The sequence below is a fragment of the Sturnus vulgaris genome, chromosome 1 (assembly GCF_052056855.1).
Source record: "Sturnus vulgaris isolate bStuVul1 chromosome 1, bStuVul1.hap1, whole genome shotgun sequence".
Classification (NCBI taxonomy): domain Eukaryota; kingdom Metazoa; phylum Chordata; class Aves; order Passeriformes; family Sturnidae; genus Sturnus; species Sturnus vulgaris.
The window spans coordinates 21,418,315-21,440,632 of NC_142243.1; the positions used below are offsets into that span (position 1 = coordinate 21,418,315).

General features: G+C 37.5%; 1 protein-coding gene across 1 annotated transcript in view; it reads left to right on the plus strand.

Moving 5' to 3' along the window:
- Positions 1-22,318, plus strand: part of ADAM22 (ADAM metallopeptidase domain 22) — a 133,100-nt gene that overhangs the window by 10,856 nt on the left and 99,926 nt on the right. The window contains exon 3 of the mRNA XM_088159956.1: positions 5,253-5,329. Within this exon, the coding sequence (XP_088016082.1) occupies positions 5,253-5,329 (77 nt within the window). The remainder of the gene's footprint in view (positions 1-5,252; positions 5,330-22,318) is intronic.

Consider the following 22,318-nt stretch of genomic DNA (forward strand, 5'->3'; position numbering starts at 1 on the left):
CTCTACTCTAGCATAAATGTATTTTTAATTATTATTTTCAAAACAGCAAATGTAGGTAAATCTGCATGAAATTTTTAGTGTATTCTTAATTTAATTTCATTAATATGTTTATTTTGATTTCCCGTTGGCTTATCTGTGTCCTTACTGGACTTAAGATAACTGATGTTATTTCATACACACTTAAGGGACTGTCAACAAGCTGAGGTTTCTGTTCTGTGAAATGAGGGGGAGGGGGAAATGAAATTATATCTAAGGAATTTATTATTTTGTAAATGTGCCTGACTCACCAAATGTCTGGTATAAAATCTCATTGTTCTTACAAGCTCTGAAGCACACTTGTAAAGTTTTTTCTTCCTGTAACGTCCTGTATCATTTTATCTCTTGATTCTCTTTATGCTTTTCTTTCAAATCTACAAATTTGATCAGAATCTTTTAATTAGGAACTGCAATGCTATATATAGTAACAGTAAATAAATTTTTTTTTACATCAAAGGGCAAGCATATATATAGGATTTTCTTCTCGATTTTTTTGAGACTTTGTTCTTTTTTGACAGAAATTTTTGTTATCTTTTCCAGTAAAACTTATAAAAAAGTATCTAAGTGCTTTATTAAGGATACTTCTCAAGGAAGAAACATGTTATTGCACGGAATTGCACATTGCATCACAACATGTTTTAAATGATTTTCCTTGTTTTTTGACGAAAAATCTTAGTCATCATGTTACTGTGCTGCTTTCAATACTCAGCTAATTATACACAATATGAGAAAAATGTCTAAATTTTTCCATTTAAAATTCTTGTTAGTTTGATTATTCTAAAGTGCATAGCTTATATATGTTTCACTGGTGGTTAAGATACTTGCCCCATTTGAAATGAAAATCTTTGAAATGTACTGAAGGTTACCTGCAGAGCAGTGCACCAGTGTTGATCTGTGGTGATGTGTGTTGGTTGTAGTTGATGTACATTTGTTCCCTTTGCAGATGCTCGTTCTTTGGGGCCAGTTTCTGGAGAAACATGGTCCCCAGCAGGAGTACCAAAGGGACATCATTATTCTGTTATGTTTCTCTGTAGTAATAAATAGTCATATTTGGTACTGATTGTCCATCTCCTATATTACTGAAGTGATCCCTGAGGCGTGGAGCAGGTGATTTAAAATAATTGGAATCACATTGCTCTTGGTTTGGCAGGAAGGTTTGCATACCACTTTTGTTTTTGTAGAATTCAAGCTTATAATCTTTGCTTTAGATAAAATATCTCCATGCTCAGTGGTTTGAAATAATCTTTTCTACTCCATTTACTCTTGATTCCTTTCAGACATTCACTGACATGCTTAAACCTCACAATCTTTAACAGAAGTTAGCTCTGCATAGTTGCATTAGATGCATGGGATGCTTAGTGTTTTCTGCAGTGGGCCTTGCAGGTCAGTGCAATTTATGCACCACTAGAAATTGCACCTGAACTACTGTAGCTCATTTCAGAGCTGTTATTGGTATTTTTCTTCTCCAGTTGCATAGCATAAAAATTTCAGACCTTTTTGATTGTGTTGGAAGCATTGCATTGCTCCCTTCCATTAAGTTGTTCGATTCTTCTTTCCTGGCTCTTGTTCATGTTCTTCATTGAGTGCATCTCCTGGTCTCCAGGAACTCCCCTTGTATGACTCAGTTGTCAGCCACTGATGTGTCAAGCTGATGGTTGTTGCAAAAGCCCCACATTTTCTGAGACAGTTCTGGAGTATGAGAACTGAATGACATAATTGATTGTCTTGTTTCAGTGGTTTAGAGAAGCTTTTGCAGGGGTCTTTCTTGTTACTTCTGCTTGACTGATGTGGTATAGATTGAAAGTACTTATTTCCTCTCTTTGGGTTCTTTTATTGACATATGGCTATAAATGTAAGCTCCTTTGCAGCTAGCCATTTTACCTGTTCACTGAGTGGGCAGGTAGATGTGCTTAAAAGATAACATAGAGCCAAGACTTTTAAAAATCCATTTCTTTATTTTGTCGTTCTTAACCAGATATTTAGAAGAACTGTTACCCTAAAAAATGCATTGTCTGGAATTCTTAAGGTGCAGTTTTTGTTATGGTGGATGATATTTTTAGCTGAAATGAGGAATCTGTCTTCCTCTTCATTCTCTCTTGGGTGTCCCCTCTGACTTCTTTCTATTGCATCTACCTTGTGGTTTATTTAGATCACTTTATGTGTCTGACAAAAGCCAGGCCCACTCCAAGTGGTGATTAATTTTCTGCTGCCTATCTGACTTTCTGGCTAGCCACATGAGCTGACAAGGGAGAGTAGGTGGGAGCACATGGCCAGGATGGGGCAGAACTGTTCATTTTCGGCAGCAGCCCACAGTGTGAAGTGTGACACAAACACTTATCAGGAAGGGATGCAATTTCTGGAAAGGGATGAATTTGTCAGGCTATCCAGAATGTCTTGGCATCTTGGAAGGTTTGAAATACTCTTGAGATACACTTGATTGCATATTAGTTTAATCTTCATGGTAAGTTTCTGAGTTTGCATCATGTGTCTTGGGGAGTGGTTACATCTGTGTAATGTTTTCCATATTCATTTATTCATACATTTTCTCCCTTAAACCCACATTAACAGCTTCTGTCAGGGAATAGCTGTGATCCAGGGTCACCTTAGAAATACATTAGCTTGTAGTTGTTTATCTTAGAAATGTGTTCAAGAGAGGAAATCTCCCAGACCAAATCGATATGGTGCAATATACCTAGCAGTTAAAAGCCAAACCAAACCAAAACAATAGAGTCACTTTTGCTCTGATGGTCTATGAAGTGGATATATTTTAGTGACAAATGTTACATTTAATATATGTACATTTAGAAACCCAAGTTAGGCTTTTTATATTCTTTCTTACTGACTAATTCTCTTCTGGTACCAGCATATGGTCATAGAGAAGACTTGGTTATACTCTGTATAGAGATCTAAATGATGGCATATGTAGCTATGTTGTTAACAAGCAGGAATAATAAAATGTTGTAGAATGTTATTTGCATGTAGTAATGTAATGGTGAGAATCAAAACACTGGGCTGTCATTGCTCCTGTGATCAGGAAGCGTTTGTTGCAGTGCAGGTGGATGAGTGAAGGTTAGCTAAGGTTGGCAAATGGGCTGTAGTGGAACAAGGGAATGGCAGAACTGCCATTGGTCCTTGTACCTTGCTTGATTCGTGGCCTGTCACATCCTGTTTGTGAACAGCAGCCTGAAAATTCACATCTAGCAAGAGAAGATGAAATTTTAAAATCATTCAAAGCAGACTCTGCTGCCTGAGAGGTGGGAGAGAAACAACAATGGTAATGTGATAATTTGTTGATGGTTGTTTTGCTGTATTTGTGGTTGCACTAGCTGTTGCAGGCTAGGAACAGCTAAATGATGGTCCTGCATGTGGGTGCCATATGTGCTGTGGGTGTCTGTACATTTTGTGGGTGTCTGTCATTGCAGATGCCAGCTGGATGTGTATTTTTTTTTGTTTATTTGCTTTTAATTTTTTATGTTTTTTTTGATAGAAAGTAGGCTTTTAATATTGATGGTAATTAATCACCTATTATTTTACCCAGATAAGGTAAAAGATATGTAATATATATATTCACGTGGTCAAAAATGATACATTTGTTCAAAAAAGATGATAAATTATCCAGAAATTACAAGAACCACTTTGCAAAGACCTGGTGGCCTATGTTACAAAGCAGGTTAGATGTAGTGGGGATAGACAAAAGGATATCTGACATGGAGTTATATCTATTGAGTTGACTTCCAAGGAGCTTTCCAGTTTTACTTCATCCTTCTGAAGTGTAATGCAAATGTGTAGAGTTTCTTGTCATGCAATTTTGTGTGCATCTCCACAGTAGTGACACGGCCAGGCATTTTTATAGAGGACCCTCAGCCTGAGCATCCTCTAGTAAGAGAAGCTGTCTTGACTTCTGGGTTTTTTTTAAAGGATTCACCTGTTTGTGGATATGTATTCATGGCTGTTATCTTTTTTACTTATTAATACTCGTGCTTATGCATATAGACATAACAAGAAAATTTTGCTGTAGGGCAACTAAAAGATGTAATAAATAAAAAAAGTCATGATTCCCTCAACCTTCCTTTTCATTGCTGCTGTTCTTTCCCAAGGAAGCTGGTATTCTCAGCTCTTCTGGTTTTAATGCCTATTGAAAGCCTGCCAGTAGTTTTAGAAAGAGTGAATTTGATGATTCGCATTATCCCATCCTGTTCTGTGTTCCCCAGAGCTTTCAATAAATCATTTGTTACAGTTGCACTATCCTGTGTTATATTTATTTGGAGAAGTGTAGTTTAGAGTGGCAAGCGGTTCTTCAGCGTTTCCTCTTAGATCCTCTGTCTACATGCTTCAAATCTTAATGTGCACATTTCAATGGAAACAAAATAGGAACAAAGTTGATACTGTTCCAAAATGTCTCCAAGTAGCTCTTCCTATTAATTAGTTTAATAACATGGCTGTTCTGTTTCTCGGGTGTTTTCAGGTCTAGAAACAAGTGTTGCATTTCTATTGGAGAGCTGAGTATTTTCTTCCACTACTACTAGAATAAAACTCTGTTTCTGGCAGTTGGGAGATATGAAGTGTTCCCATGTTTGCTTGCTATTGGACTGAATTAAAGGAACTAGTTTGGGGAGAATATATGGTAAAGAAAGGAAGAAAAGGAAGGAAGCAAGCAAGCAAGCTGTTTCTCTACCACCCATTTTTCTTTGGTTTTAGTAGCTGCTCAAGGGTTTGGAGTTTTGGGAACCTTTTAGAGGGTTGTGAGTCAGAGCTTTTCAGAAAATGCAGCCAATTATGTTTTAGCCCATTGCTGTCCCCTTGCTGTGTGAGAGTCTGTGTGAATGAACAGTTTCTTTCAGGCCGTGTTGGTGAGATTTGTGAGAGTGCAGTTGTCTGACCAAGCCAGTAATGTCTCAGCTGTTCTCTCTGGTCTGTGCCCAGCGTCAGGGTGAGGGACATGTGAGCCAGATGGGGGGTTATTCTCCATCACAGATTGTGTTGTTGGAAATTCTTGAATAAGTCTCATAGATTCTGATCTTTTATTCATTATCATAGACTGCTTTGTATGTTTCAATGTAATTTTATTTGGTTAATGACATATTTTTACTTACAATACAATAAAAATACAGTACAATGTTTTTACTTATTGTATATGTTTTGTTTCTGCATTCTCAAACCAGTACAAAAGGTTTTGTCATGACTTAATAATAATTCCAGTCTTTTCCATATTGCAGTCTACCCACATTGCTCGAGCCAGCTTCCAGGTTGATGCTTTTGGATCATCTTTCATCTTAGATGTGACACTAAACCAGTAAGTAATGACTGTATCTTACACTACATTTGTCTAAGACCTGGTGCCTGTGAAATGGAATTTTCCAATGGAGTTTTTAGGGGCTGTATTATAGCAAAAATACTATTTTAGGTATTGAGTTAATTTGTAGTGGCATATTTTAGGTTCTTCTGTTACTTTCTTTAGTAGCATTGTAGGCTTTGATATTCCCATTGTTACTACTTGGTAGCTATTGCAGTATAACTGACATTTTAGTAGTTTAATTTCACCTCACAAAATCACAGAAAGGTTCAGGTTGAGAGGGACCACACTGGGTCATCTGCTCCAACCTCCCTGCTCAAGCAAGGCTATCCTAGAGCACATGGCACAGGATTGTGTCCAGATGGTTCTTGAATATCTGCAGTGAGGGACTCCACAATCTCTCTGGACAATCTGTTCCAGTGCTCAGTCACCTACACAGTAAAAAAATTCTTCCTCATGTTCAGATGCAATTTCCTGTGCATCAGTTTCTGCCCTTTGCCTCATCCTATTGCTTGGAACCACTGAGAAGAGCCTGGTCCATCCTCTTGGCACCCTCCTTTCAGATACTGACAGACACTGGATGAGATCCCCTCTCAGTTTTCTCTTCTCAAGGCTGAACAGGCCCAGTTCTCCCAGTTTTTCATCCTAAGAAAACTGCTCCTGTCCCTTAATCATCTTTGTTGCCTTCTGCTGAACTTGCTCCAGGAGCTCCATGTCTCTCTTGCTCTCAGGAGCCCAGAACTGGACACAGCACTCCAGGTATGGCCTTGCTTCTGCCAGTTTGCTATAAAGGCAGATTACAAACTTCACACAGAGCCTTCCTGGATATTAATAGACGGATTTCCCAAAAACTGGTATCTCCGACCATTTTAATAACCAAGCATAAAGTACTGAAGATACATCAATTGCACAACAACTAATCCTCAAAACACAATGAGTACTCGGGAATGAAGTTTCTCCAGATGTGTTTACAGCCTTTTGGAACAGAGAAGCATTATAAGGCATTAGCACTGGGAACTACAGTCCATGAGGAAAGATTAAATAATAGTAAATTTAAAGTGAAATCTGGTATGTGGCTTTCAGTAATAAGTTTTTGAAGTAGTCTTTTAGCACAGCTATTTTAACACAGGAGTTGCTTTGCTTTTCTGTCCTGAAGTGAAAAGAGAATAAATAATGGAGTAAATAGAAGTGTTTTGTTAAGTAATTCAGCTCCTAGTAATTGAACACAATGTTTTGTGGTTTGGTGTAAGAATTTGCATGCAATTGCTGTAAGTTTTTCTGCTGTAAAGAGGAACTGTTCAGGCTGCAATGACATCCACTCAAATTTCAGGTTCTTTTTTTCACTTGTAAATATTCTTGAAACAGTGGCAATTTCTTTACATGCAGTGACATTAGTTAAAAAGCACACATGAATCCCTGCTGGTTACAGACAGTGGAGACACTGTGCTGCTGGAAGGAGAAGGCAAGAGGCTGATTTAGAAGTATGATTTTATAACCACTGTATTTTAAAACAGTTATAGAGGAAGAATTCCCTGCTGAAAAGCACCAAATCCTTGACACTGAAATGTTTCTTGGAAGTAGAAATTTTGTATATGTATTTATACCTTACTGAGAGTAGGCTGCACAAACCTGTTTTAATTTGGCAGGTTGATGATGTGGTCACAGTTAGTTTCTAAAAGATCAGCATTGTCCTTACAGTATAAATTTCAGGTCATCTTAAGAAAAGTAAACACATTTACTAATGGTCTCTGAAAAGAGAAGTTAAGGCTTCGATTTTATGTGTATAAGGACATTTGTAGGTAGAATTTTTTGTTTATGGACATATGCACATAGACACACAAACATATGTTTAATATTTTATTTGTTTTGAGCTGAGTGTCATTTTTATGTCATTCCTTTGTTGTCTTGGATGATTTTGCACAAGTATGTGTATGGTAATACTGTCGAAATGCTTTCTTATTGTTCTTAAGAGTTCTGGAATCCAACTTAATATTAACTTTTCTTGAAGAGCTACACTTTTTATAATATGAAAGAAGTTCTGTCACAAATGGTGCAAAATGGAAAGAAGAAGACTGCAAGGAAATCAAGATGTTGGCCTTCTATCATAATATTTAAAATTACTTTTAAACTACCTTTGAAATATCATTTGAAATTATCAAATAAAAAGAGGGCCAGGTATACCAGAGCAACATTTAAAATTTATTTTTAATTATCATTCCTGTGAAAAATCTTTCATTCAGAAGGTTGTAAATATATTTTTCTTTTGCAGTTCTTACTCTCCATATTATATTCTGTGTGTACATTTAGACCATGGTAGCTCTATAGTTGAAAAGTAGTTAAATTCTTGTAAGCTGCAAGGCTCAAGATTTTAGTTATCCTCTGGAAAAAATATCAGTTTAGTATTCATAACTGAACCTCTGCTAATATCTAAAGCATGTTGAAACAGGCCCCTGTGGTAAAATTAGCTCTTAAGTGTAATGCACATTCGAGAAAAAGAGGTATGGGGGACACAGGAGGAGAAATAATTTAAAATACATTGGTTATCAGAAAGGAGGGACACTCCTCGCTGTGTCAGTCTCCTTTCTTGCAGTCTTCATATTGTTTAAAGCTTAGTGTACCTGAATATATCTGAGCATTGTCTATACTTACAATATCAGTGGTGGTCAGTCACACTGAAAGTGTCCATTTTCCCATATGGTTCCCCAATTTATGGAGGAAAAAAGTTCAAATTAAAATGAGAGTAGCAAAAAGGAAGCTAAAAAAAACCAAACAGAAATTAAAATATGCTCCTGACTCTAGATGTTTGTCCACAAATATTTTTTCTTCTTTTGCTACTTTCCATGTGGCTGTTTTTTTTTTTTTATTCTTTTCAAATCCATGTTTTTTTTCTGTCAGATTCTCTGTTCCCTCTGCTGCATTTGCCTATGCTGTTTTATACATATTCCTGTTGTGTGCCCTATTTTATTTTAGATTCTGTTTGTGTATTTTCCATCCCTGTTCTTATTAAATTCTCCAGAGTCACACTTCTCTTTGTCATCTTTTTCCATCAGGAATAGCTGTCCACTCAGCCACCACCATAGGTACTGCACAAATTTCTTATTTTTCTTTATTAATTTCCTTATCAGCTTTCTGTACACTCACAGTTAAGGCTGGCAAAAATGTTTGTGGCCTCCTACTTTTCTCTCTTTCCCCCCTTGCCTGCTACTCTCTGTTTTACCTCTTCACTTCACTTGCTGCTATTGATTTGGGGTGTTAGTTGAAGCAACTTTCCCTTCTGCCACCTCCCAGAACAGTGGCCTGCAACCAAAGGCTCACTGATTTCTGCAGTGAAGCAAAGGGCGAAGATGCTGGGCAGGAAAATAAAGGAGTGCACCTTACACCGACATTTCACACATCAGGAAAACCGAGGCCCAGGACAGGAGCATTCTGCAAGTCCTGGATAAAAGTGAGAGGAAGGAAATGAAAAAATTTCCAACTGGTATTAAAATGTGGCAGTTTAACTTAACACTGAAATCTGTGTGCTTCCTTCTTGCATAGTTTGGATCTCAACCAGTTGTGAATGTGTATTTGACCACATTAAATGCCGATGTAAAATATCTCAAGTATAACCTGTTATGATAATAAAAAGTAATCACAAGCTGTTATAATTACAGTGTAGTTTCCTTTTTTTTGCATTCCCTTGTGATGGTGGTATTTTCTCCATATACATCACCATTCTTTCTCCCTCCTTTTTTCCCGAGTTGCCATAGTATTTCTACAATGAGCTTTTTTCTAAGATACAGTGTTTCTTTTTAACTTTTCTTGCCTTTTCAGCTGGCTGTAGCATTTACAAAGCAGCTTTCAGATGGAATCAGCTGTATTTTTCAAAGGTTCAATGCCTTAGGCAGAGGTTAGGGATGCATTAGTGGCTCTGGTGTGTTTATGAGCCCGTTGCCTCGGTACCCTTGTGCGCTCAGGGCTGCATCTAATGGAGCTGTTTTCTCTGGCCATCCTGGTTAGTGCTGCCTCCAGCAATGGCAGAGCCAGGGCTGGCCAGCAGCACAGGCAGGTGCTCCTCCAGCCTTCCCACCCTCCACAGGTGCCCAGCCCCGGCTGCTGGCCCAGACCTGTGCAGGAGTCACACAGAAATTAAGTATGCTTCCTCATTTCCTTTATTTTAATTCCTTCCCGTTAAGGTTTTTAAGGCTGTGGTGGCATCTGTGGCTGTTTCTTTTTCCATGCAGAATATCTTTTTCTTAAATGTAGTCACACAACCATTTATGCTCTCATCTTGTGTTATAACTATGTGATTAAGCAGCAGAGCTCATCAGGACATGGGACATGGTTCCAAAATCCTCTTTGAATCCCTTCTGCTCACGTGTATCTGTCTTAGAGCACCTGACCAGGGCATGTTTGTTCATGGGGGAAGCAGCCGTGACCTGATGCCATGATGGCCCAAAGCAAGCTGTGGTCATGGGCTGGGTTTGGAAGGATGGGTAGTTGGGAAAACTGCAGTGCCTGTGCCTGTCTGCAGGGTGGGCGGGCTCTGAATTGAGGAATCACCCAGGTTCACTTTGTGGGAGCCATGATGGGCAAGAAAGGTGATGCTGCAGCTTCACCCTTCGTATAAAGGCTGTGGTGTCTCCCAGCATGGAGACAAGCAGACTGTGTTTCTTGAGTGTGAGTTTGAAATGTGGTCACTTCTGAGGTGCAGTGTGGACACTGAGGAGTTCCTTGGCCTTCAGAAAGCTCCCTGAAGCATCTGCCTGTGCCTTGGCCTCCCATGTTATAACAAGAAGAGCTCTCCCTGACCATGTCCTTTTTGTGTGTGAGAGTGAACACATTGGTAACCTGGGATCTTCAGGTTTGTGGTGATGGGGAAGTGCTCTGAAGGGTCACAAGCATAAATAAGGATTTCAAACTTATATTAAGTGCTTCAGGACTGCACTGTCCTTCCTGGTGACAATCAGTCTCTAGGATGGAGCAAAACCATCAACTGCTTTCTCGTCCTGCAACACAAATTTAATTCCTTTGGTCCATGTTTTTGTGGAAGTTAATCTATACAGAAGTAGTAGGCTGAGTGAGATGTGATCAGAAACTCTGCCACTTCAGGAAGCTCACACATCATCTGTTCCAGCTGAGCACCTGGCCATGTCCTGAAAGAGGACCAGCACACTGTATAAATTGATGGTTGCCATGACCAACTACTTTCAGAAGGCTGAAAGATTACATCTGAGGCAATTTTTAAAAACTCTTCAATAATTCTATTCTCTGTGTGAAAATAAACACTCTTTTCTCTCGGTTTATTAAAAGGTAGGCAAAACAAAAAAAAAGCTTTTTCAGAAAATATTGATAGATTTTTTGTATATACCAATCTTAATTTAAATTATTTCTGGTTAGTGATATTGGAATGTTCCTGGCATCCCAGGAATTGAATTGTTTTGCTTTGCCACTGAATGTTTTTTGCAGCTACTGCTGAGAAGGATACAGACATTCCTCATGCCTTGTGGGGAATGTTTATTAGGAATGTCTTTTAACTAGAGTTTTGCAAACCTTACAGGATCAGATTGTAAACTTCATAAAAAAATTTTGGAAAGAGAAGGAAAATTGACTTGACAGACAAGTGCCAGCTTTTTCATGAGACAAACTGCTGAAACTTTGCCTGTAATTTCTCTTGGCAAATGGTCTCCAACACTAATATCAATGTGTCATGTAAGCTGTAAATGAAAAACATACTCCTAAATTTGCTCTAAATTGTAAACATTTGGCTCTGTGGAATTCAAATGGATTAATTTCCCCAAGTGATTTAAGAAATGCAGTTGCTCTGTTTGTAGCTACTGTAGTTTTTGGGGAGTGGTTCTCCTGTGCTGCCCCTGTGAGTCTCATCACCCACAGGAGGCAAGGGAGAGAATCCATCTGCCTTTCCTGCTCTAAAAGTGCTCTGTGCTCTCTGGTCTCTGGCACTTTTGAAGTGATGCCTGGTTACTGTTTGGGTAACGGGGTGTGGTAAATGATAGTCAGATCAAACCTGAGGAGGAGCAACTCTTCCTCTGAGCCCTTTTGGGCCTCCCTATGGTCCATCTCCATCCCTTATTAGTTACTTTAGAGAACGTCTTGGCTGCACACAGTCCCAGTTTTTCTCACTAGTGGCTGCAATTTACTGGGATCAAATGAATTCAAGCTCTGTTCCCTTTCCTTGTTCATGCTGTGTTCAGGCTGAGGAGCCCCACTTGGGTATGAGCACATTTTAGTAATTGGTTCTTACTTAAAATAATGACCTTTTCACCATATGAGAGTGCTCTGAAACTTCAACTATAATTTTTATTATCAATTTATGGGTAGCATGATATAGACTGGGTTCAGGTCTTGTGAATTAGGTACTGAGTCATGTTCTGCACTATCTTTGAATTATTTGCTAAGTAATGTTTATTGTGTGCTGTGTGATCAGGACCCTGGCTCACCCAACAAGACTGTTCTTTCTCACCCCTCTTTTGAAGATATTCCCAATCCCACTCTCTGATGGAAAAACTACTATGGTCATAAGTGCAAATTTATGCAGACTTGAGAAACACTTTCTTACTGATACTGTTGCTTAATTCTAGATGTTGATTTTGCTCTCTGGGAGGCAATTATTCTGTTTATTGCTAATTCATATTTTGTACAAACTGGTTTTGAATGACTTACAGTTTTTTATGCTTGATGAAAAATGTTGATTCTGTAGAGATTTCTGACAACTGATTCTGTCTGATTGAAAGACAAGGAAGGGTAAGGCAAAAATTCAGGATATTACTAGTGTCTCACTAGACTGGAGAAGTTGCCTGGGATTATGATGTTAGACCTGTTTGTGGCATCATCACTCAGAGTTCCTGCCTTTTGTATTTGTTTCTTTGATAGTTTGGGGATTTTTTTTTTTTTTTTCATTTTTGTGTTTAGAAAATGTGGAACTAAAGAATTTGTCAAAATGTAAATTGCTTTGATTGCTACTTACCCTAATTGCTAAACCATAGCAATTTGTATCATAGTTTCAGTCTGAAAAGGCTCTGTAACATTGAGTTTTCCTCCCACGTCGGTATGCATAGTGTATTGTACTTTTTGTTATATTCAAAAACTTGAGCTCCTGGATCTCTGATAAAATGGCACCTTTTAAGACCTTTAATAACTTCTTTGCCTTTTTGATGACCTCCTCAGTGTATCAGTATCCTTGCTGAATTGTACATTCACTACTGCCTACTCAGTGTCATGTATAAAGGTAGCACAGCTTTTGCATTTCTAATTGAAATCCTTCTTTACATTGTTCCCAAAATTCCCAGGACTAAAAAATTTTTCTTTTTTTTAAAAACTTCCTTTTTCTAACCTTCGAGTTGACTATTTAGAAAATATGAACAGTGTTCTTATCTTAATATATAATCGCTATTGCTTTTGAATTTTTAATCCCATACAAAAAAAATATCTGGCTAATTTGGACAAGAAGAATTTTCAATAAACCTATGTCAAATATCTGTAAGTTTATTACCTTCCTTCAGTTTGTTTTGTACACTGTTCTATTATGCTTAAAGAATCTCTTGAAAGGGTAAATTACTTTTGATAACTCAATTACATTTTTTATATTATAATTTAGTTTTAGGTTAACAAATTTATGTTTCCTGTTATTTCTCTATTATTGTCAATAGATTTGTTGATTTAGTACCAGCTACTGGAAAACACTGTTGAAATCAGCAAAGGTTTGCTGCTGACTTCAGTTGGATATGAAAAGTTGAAGTGATGTCTGTAAAATTCCAGTGAGTTCTTTATTGGCATCCTGGTTAAAATGAAAACAAAATGGAATTTGTTTAATTTGCCTGTTATTTCCAAGTGTGTCTCTGTGCATCCCCTCATAAGATACTTCCCTGGCCCATTAAAAATTTTCTGAAAAGGCCATTCCATTGTTTTTCCCTCAAGGGATGTGATAAAGAGTATTTTACTGTGTTTAGGCAGTTGCATTTACTGGAAGCAATATTTGTTTGTTTAGAGAGTGTGATTAAAACATATGGAATTATCAGCACTAAATAAATTGCCTTTCCATAGTCTGAATTTTTTTGACACAAAAATAATTATAGAGAATGTATTAGTGTATATTTGTGAGAGTGTGTTTGTGTAGGAAAAAAAAAGGTTAATTAACCTGGAGAGATATTATCATTCTATTAGCATAATGTTTTTCTTTCTTGATGATATACCTTAGATTAACAGGTCATTTAGGAGAAATATATTTCATACACACATATACAGAGATACCTCGTACGTACAGATCAGTCATATATCAGTGCTATATTTAGTGTGTTTAAATAAAAAGGCTCAGACTAGGGAAAGAATCAAATAATGTTTCATCACCTATGAATTTATCTTCTAAATGTCAAGTATCTCCAAGTGACAGTAACTTTAACAGTCAAATAACCTTTAGCCATTGTGAGAGATTTTACAAGAAAAACTATCTTTGATTTAGCCTGTAAAAGGGGCTATGATAGTTGAAGTGTAATTTCTGGATTTACTATTGAAATGGAATTATATCCTAATATGCTAATATCAGTTTAAACACCAGAGTTTTTACTTGAATGCTCGATTTGTTTTTAGATTACTGCCACATCCATAAATAATACAAAACAAAACCTTGACCTTTCCAATTATTTATTTATTTGGTTATGGTTTAAGAGCCAGAATGTGATTCATATTTACAAAAGCAAGTGGCAGCCATACAAGTTGGTCTAATAGGAGCATTATCTTTTCTTACTTGCTTTCTGCCACTTAAATTCTCAGACCACTGTGGCTACAAAACTACTGTGGTCCTGTGAATTGTTACCTATAAATAGTAGGCAGAGTTAAACACAGGAAGAAGATAGTAAAGAGGAAAATGCATGAAGTGGAATGTGAATAGCAGGTATTTTCTCACTATCATTTATAGGGCATATCTTCCCTGAGTCAGCAGCCTTCCTGCTGATACACTTTCCTTCATATGCCTTTACTAGTGTTGTCCAGCCACTCTGCCCTGTTTTTTACTTTCTCCTTGAGAACTCCTTTGGCATCATAACCTTCTGTAAAAATAGCACTAACAGAAGCAAAGGAAGTGCTGGAGGACTTTTGTCTTGGGACTTAAATATTTTCCTCAGCTAAGCAGTGAAATGAATTGAAGTTTGCTTTTCTAGACAAGGAGTCAAGGGATGCATGGAGCTAGGAATGAAGATATGAAGAATGAAAATAGTAGAAATTATTACACTTTCTGGTGGGGAATTGGAGGACCTAATGGATATGTGGAAAAAGCATCAGCATACAAACTCATGGTCTTTAACTCTATAAGATTATATGAAGAATAGGTTATTCAGCCCTTTTCTATTCAGGATAGTAGTTCTTCTTAAATATGTTTTTAGTCCAGAAACTGAATCAACAGGTGTTATTAAAACAATTTGTTGTTAACATATGGAACTGGCAAATTACAGTGCTCAGCTTGCACACTCAAACTCTGCTGTACCTAAGCATTGGACTTGTTTGCTTTCTTTGCAATATCTATTACAGATGTAAGGTGCTTCTTCGAAGCCCACAGCTATTTCTTTCTGTGGTTGTATGAAATTTATATAGAATTTTTTAATGTGTTTTGCTAGTGAGATTCAAGATGGATGTGCCCATATTTCCTCACTCAGTAGCTAGAAACAGGCTTCTTCTGCCAGGTGTTCTGTATGGTGTGGTCTTTAATGTAATTGTTTGCATTTGGTTGGGACCTACTAGAGGGTAAAACTACATTTGCAGTCAGTTGTGTCACCTTAGTGCAGAAAGGGTTTCCTTGAAGAAAACCACAAGCAAATCAAATTCTGCACTTTGGTTTGAAAGGGTTTGCACACAGTGCTGCAGTTTTCTCCTGGCTATATTAGCATGGGAAGCAGCAGGTAACAACCCCAGAGTAATAACCCCTCTGTGTGGGTAGACTTCATTCCTCTTCCAAAACATACACAAAAATCAGGTTTTCAAATCGCAATGCACCAATTATCAGATGAAAATCTGGCAGGAAATACTGATCCTGCTCATTGCCCTGTTTCCCAGGGGTGCTGTCCCCTCACCCACTGGAGCTGTACCCTGTCGCACTGGTGCCACTGCTGCCAGCAGCTCGCTGGGCTGTTGGGGGCATTGGCTTTTTGTCACAGGGTTTTCACCCTCAAGGATGCATTGGAATTGCAGATGGCTTGTGGTAGACAAATATTCTACTGGTAAACCTCTTATTTCTTCAGTGTGACCAAAAGCTGCTCTGTTTACGTGCTGCAGTGTGCTTGGCTATAACACGATGCTCTCACAATTCAAACCCCTGGACTCTTGATACTTTGCAGGCCTTTGAACTTAACAGTTTGTGATTCATTGTTATTGTGATTCGTCTGCAAGGGCCCATCTATTTCTCTGTTATTTCAATTATATTAAACTCAAATTTTCCTTTTAAATAATTTTCTGATTTGAACAGAATTCACTATGTCTCTAAAATTCTTCAAATATCTAATTGCTTCCTATTTGGTTTTAGCTCTTTATTGCCCAAGTTGTATGATGAAATAGCAGTAGATGAATGAAGCAGTGAGAGATACCTTACTTGTACACCTTATCAAAAGAACTCTGTTTTAGCTTTTCTCTTTCTTTTCAAGTGTTTTAATGAAGGATTATGGAATCTGCTTGTATTACTATGAAATAAATTTATTTCATGTAAGCAAAAAATTATCCCTTTATCAATTGACTGAAGTACTGGTTGCATTATAATAGCTCTATTTCTCAAAACAAACAAACAAACAAACAATGTTAAAAGAGTATTTCTCTTTTGTCCTTATTCTATTCCATTTACTTTATTTCTGGCATCCCAAAGGAAATAAAATAATGTCATCTAGTGTGATATACAGTGAGATGTTGAAGAAGAATCATCTTGTATTTTTATTAAAGATTACCTAAAAAGACATATTTCTTCTAAATTGGGCTTCTGACCTTTTTTGAGATGCTAAAGGTCATTTGAAAAGATAAAACATTTTTTCTCTTGATCTTCTTCACTTCTTTCTCCAGAGAAACAAACCCACGTAAAATCTATCCGTTATAATAGCTGAATTTATTTTTACCCAGGGTTGTTTACCTCATATTAAATCTCCTTGTTCTTGCTGAAGAATCTATTGGAAAGGATATAAATGTACAGGAAGAATTGCAAACATGTGGTCTGTACCCATTTCCCAAAGTAAAACCCCTCCTGATGACATACTAAAGGTTGGCCTAAATATCAAAAATATGAAATTTGATTCAAAAGAACAACATTAAAGTGTTCGTGTCCAAAGGGCATGACATATTTTAGGCTCTTGGTTGTGTTTTATCAGATATACCATAGTGTGAGTTCTGAGACTAAATCATGGTAGAGATAACGAAATACCTCATCTTAAAGATTTTCTCTCTGTAAAACAGATCAATTAGAGCAAAACTGTGCTCTTTCTGACTGAAAATGTGCTAATTCAGCATGGCAGCCATTCAGCCTTCCTTTCACAGGGACAGCCTTGGTGGCAACAGTCAAATTACAATTGCCTCACTACTTATTATTGCTCTTGTGGTGAATCACACTTTCCATTTGGTCTGTCAAATTTAGATAGTATTCAATGAAGTTTTGATGAGGGTAAGGAGAAAAAATGAGCTTGATGTAAGACTTTTATAATAGAATTATGCATATTTTCAGAGCAAAGAAGTAAGGAAAATCTGATGTAGCTCTTCTTCCTAAAGGGTCAGCTATTTCTACATATCATTGAAAGGACAAAAAGATTTCTGTTTTGTGGCCATATGTTTTAGCATCACCTCTGTTTTTGTTTAATTATAAAAGCAAGGGAATTGATGACTTGAGAGACAGTAATCCACCCAAAGCCGTCAGATTATCAATGCATTTCTGCCTGTGTCAGGTGGCCAATTTGATTACAGAGGAAACTTCCTAGAAATTAACCAAGGAATAAATTTAGTATATTGTACTTCACTCCAGAAGCTGCTCATCAGTAAGTGGCAATAACGAAATGTGAAGCTGTAGAGAAACAGCAAGATCAAGCAGAATATGATACTGTAACGAAGCTGCCAAGTCCAGCTAAAGAGATTAATAAAAATACATTTCCAGTGTTAATGAAAAACGATGGCTGGAACTTTCAATTTATATGTGCACAGCCTTTGCTTTGGTACAGGATTAGATGGTTTCTTTTGTCTTTTTTTTTTTTTTTTTGGTAGAGTAGTTAAATCTTGCATTACAATGTATTTTCTGAGCTTGCTTGCTGATCTTTAGCCTCTACTTATCCATAATCATTCTTTGATCTTCATTTCTTTTTTGCTATAAGAGGATGTATTTCTCTTTGGTGGTTTGCCAGAACATCGCTGCTAATGGATTTCTGGTGTGCTAGAATTTTTACAATAGCCAGATAGAATTATATTCCAATGGCCTGCAAATACGTAATGTACTGCCACTTGAATTAGGCAGCTGTGCTGTAATCATAATTTGCTTTCCCCTTTGCCTGTCTGTTAGCTAGACTGTGGAAACTGAAGAGATGTACTTCATCACTTCTTATGGAATGTGTTTGTTTTCCACATTTGGTGGTATATGATTGATACAGTTTTGCAGCTGAGAATCTGAAAGACTAGGAGCTGATACTTCTGAATTTCTGCCTTTCCCTTGGGAACCAGGTTCTTGCATGTGTTTTTAGGGCTTTTGAGCTTTGAAGCTCCTCTGAGTTCACCATGATCCCCTTCCTACTCTGTCTGGATGGCAGAAATGCAGCAGTTTAGGCCCAAGCATACAGGTTTTCCTGTCTGATGCCACTTCTGCCCTATAAATCTGGATGTCACTGACATCCTGGTGTGTTTCTTCCCAAACCGCCTTTTAAATTTAATTTTTTTTTGCTTTGCAAATTACTCTTATTCCTGAATGAACTCATTGTTGAAATATAGTAATAAGTGTTTGACAGTAAATGTTTGAAAAGTTTATTTTCTTTTCCTCCTTCCTTAAAATCACATATAAATATCCACTAAAACATGGTTTTCATGTAAGTACAAACAAGGGAGAAAACTTCATTGAATGTCCCCTTAAGCTGCTGTCTAAGTTAAATTTCAGGGATACAGAGCACTTGCTGCTTCTGTTGACTTTTTGGATTTTGTACAGAAAATTATCTTCAGTCAAAGAAAAAAAGAGCAAAATTTAGATAGTATATTAATATATATACATATATATCTTGGAATTGTTGTGATAGCCTTCATGCTGGTGCATGGTGTAGTGCCCATGGACTACTCCAGTACAGTTCCACTATTAGCTACTCATATAATTCAGTTGGAATGGATAGAAGCTGTCAGAAAGTCCAAAGAAACATCTCTTATTTGGCAGTTCTTCATAAAGAGCACAATGAATTGCATCAGTATCTGTAGTAATTTTCTCTGTGCTTTGTTTTTAATAAATCTGTGTACACACATACACACATACAGGTACATACACACACACACACACACATAAAAACAGAGGGGTATTTCTGCCCTCCCTCCCTCTCTCCACAGGTAGGAATGCATATAAGTCTTTAAATAATTAACGAGTGGCTCCTGTTCCTAATAGCAGCATAGAAAGGCTGATGCTTAAAATAAAATTGTCTAGACATTGTCCGAGTGTGCAGACAGAAGAGCAAGGCAGGTAATACAAATTCTGGACTTGGCTTCTCATATGGGAGATGAACTTGAACACCTACCTCCTAGTGGGATTCTTTCAAATCTTCTGCTTTCCATTTCTGTCCTACCTCCCCACCCCAAACCAGCAGATTGAACAAGAGGCACTTTGGCATTTCTGAAGAGCAAGACCTTTACAACTTTTGTTGCTTTTGCAGATAAATTCTAAAGGGAAATTTTTATATTAAATACTCCGCTTTTATTTATTTTTCATTTTTTGCACCTTGAAAATAATGCAGATAATTCCTGAGAGTAGCTGTTCTTTCTCACTAAATGAATATGAGAAAAACAAGGCTATTATTGCTTGATCCTTGCAAAGCCTGTCGTAAGAAAGAGTTTGACCTTGCCTTTAAATACAATAGTTTAGCACAGTATTATTGAGATTTTTTTATTTCTTTCTGCACCTCTTTCTATTATGGAGAAATCAGGGCAGCAATATGCTGATGCTTTACTGTGATAACAAGAGCAAGAAAAGTATTCAAGCTGGCGTTCAACAAGGAAAAGATGTTTTCAATATTTTTGTTATATGGAAAGCAGCTTTAAGGTGTTTTCAGAATTGTTTGCAGGTCAGTAAATCACCGAGGACATAATCCTTTCACCCCATGTTGCTGATAGCATGAGCTCCTTCCTGCACACACTGGGAGAAGGAAGACCACCATGGTGCTGTCTAATTGACAGTATGGGTCTTGGGAGAGTGGCTGGGGAATGAACAAATCACGAGTTGTTCTCTGTATTGTTGGCCCTCTACTCCTTCAGTATTTCTTGGCAGCAGTCTGTGTGTTATTAAAACAAAAATATACCAAAAGATGTTTTAATACTCTTGTTTCAGCTATGTCACCCAACAGAAAAAGAGAATGGCAGTGGAACTGCACAAGGGCTATGGTAAACTAAGTCATGCTCCTGCACTCCAACAACTGCTGCCTTTCAGTTTTGGTTTTTTCAAATCTAGTAGGTGGTTTTCAATTATGCATTTCATATTATCTCTATTTAGACTTTCGTATAGCATAAAGTAATATTATATGTCAAATTTTGCCCTTGAGTGAGCATTAGTAGTTCTGGTTGACTTCAACAGGAGCTGCAAGCAAACATCCTAATAAAAGAACTCTGCTTTAGACCTAAACCATCTTTTGGTGCATTGCATATTCCAGGAATGTGCATATCCCTGCTTTCAAAGTACAGAAGTTACAGGAATTATTAACAAGCCTCTTTCACTTGACCTTGGAAAGCCGAACAGAAGCACCTAAATACTGTGTGGGAATAAGAGGCCAATGTTTGAGCACTTTTGAGATCCCAGGCCCTGAAGTCCACTGCCACCTTACCAAAGCATTTAGGATGTTGTAAGTCTGTGTGGACAATTAACACCCTAGCCAGAGCACAGTGGTCTTAAACACGATCTCTCTATAGAAACTGCTATATATATGCTTACTGGGACACTGTTAGTGTTTGTATAGTTTTTAAGCTGTATTTTTATTGTTATTGGATAGTGACTGTTCAGTCAAGTTTTCTCTGGAGTTTCTGAATGTAGCTGACAACCTCTGCTGTGTCTTATTGTTGGTACTTAAGAGACAGAAGACCAATGTGTGGGAGTCACTCACTGCTGTCAGCAGTGGAGCTGGCAGAGGAGCTTTTCAGAAATCAAGAATCCTTTCCCCTCCACTTTGACCATATGGCAACCAAAATCTTCCGGTTCATTACAAAGGAGCCATAAGATAAAGGAATTTAAATTGCCAGTGGAAGACTAAGCCAGAGCTAGGAATAATCAATATACAGAGAAACCTCCTGGAGAAGTTAAAAGGCTGAAGCTGTGTTAGGTATTTTGCAGCAGATTCTGATGGTATTTTTATGCTGTTTTAAATAGGTGGAGTGGGATTGCCTGCTTGCTCTTAAACTGGAGTCACAGCTCTCAGTAAATTGAAGCTGGAGCATGAAATGTTTCTGCGTTTCTACAAGTTTTTTCATTAATGGGGAGGAGAATTCCCAGTGCCTGAACTGGGATCAAGCTTGCCATCCTGACTGGGGGACTGAATTTATTGGGTGCAGAATTTGCCTTTTGGGCACCATGACTGTTGAGCATGTATAGCAAACCAAAAGCTTTTCAACTGCCCAGTCTTTAGAGTGGCCGCCTTGGATGTGAGAAACCTGATTTGAGGTTTTTTCAGAAAATCAGCCTAAGTAGGGATTTTTAGAATAGGTCTGCTGGCTGTCTTGTTTCCTTAGGTGTCTCTTACTGTGTGAGAATTGACACTGGGTAGATGCTGAACTGAGATAGAGAAATGCTTCAGCAATCTGTGGTAGCTGTTTATTGATTGAGCTGGTGTTAGCATCAATCTGAAAAACAACAAGAATTTGCTGCTTTAGTGACTAACAAAAGTTCCATTAAATTAGAGGATGTGAACAGATAAGCTCCTGTTTATATCTATGTTTTTTCCTTGCTTTGCTTTTCCTTACTGATACAACAGCTGTGCCTTGAAAAAATTGTTTTTATTCAAGCTGTGACCCTGTTTAGTAACTTGCAAATAAATTGTCATATTCCCAATTTGTACAATAAATCAGTAAGGAGATTACATTCATATAATTCCAGGGCTGGCTTTAGCATTGTGCATGAAGTGCAAGATTGAGTAGTCCTGTCTAGTCCCCTTTGCATAAACGTAGTTTTCTCCCATAGAACAAACTTACTGTCTTCAGGGTTATTGGAGTTTTTAACTGCAATGTGTTTTATAAAAGTTTTTCTACAGTTAATTTTTTTTAATATAAAAAAGATGTTAAACACAAAATATAGATATGAAAAAAAAATATCAACACCCCCAAAGTCTCAAGCTGAATGTCTGGTAACAAACCAGGAGAGGTTTAACAACTTTTGGAAAATGTCATCATTGTTTTTCAGCTGATGTCCAGTTCTGAATGCACAGGATCTTATCATTTTCACTTGACTCCTTCATTGTCTTTTAAGGAGGCTTGGTTTCCAAAATATCACAGTTTTGGATCTCTTTTGGCATCAGTGCGCCTGTGCTACAGAGGCAGCTGATGCTGCCTTGTTGATACTGTCATCTGGCTTCTCACTCTGGTATTGCTAGATCTCAAAAAGTTTGGAAAATTGCTGATTGCTTTTTCTGTCCTGGCTATTACTTGGTGCAGACATTCACCTGTCACCACTATTGCATTTTCCATTGCATCCTTTCTGTACCTGTGCTGCTCCCATTGCTTAAATTTGTCATTTGGTATGATTTTATTTTTTTTGAGGGAGAAGGCAATACATATATGTTGCTCTCCTGGTATCACACTGAGCATGGCTGTTTTTTG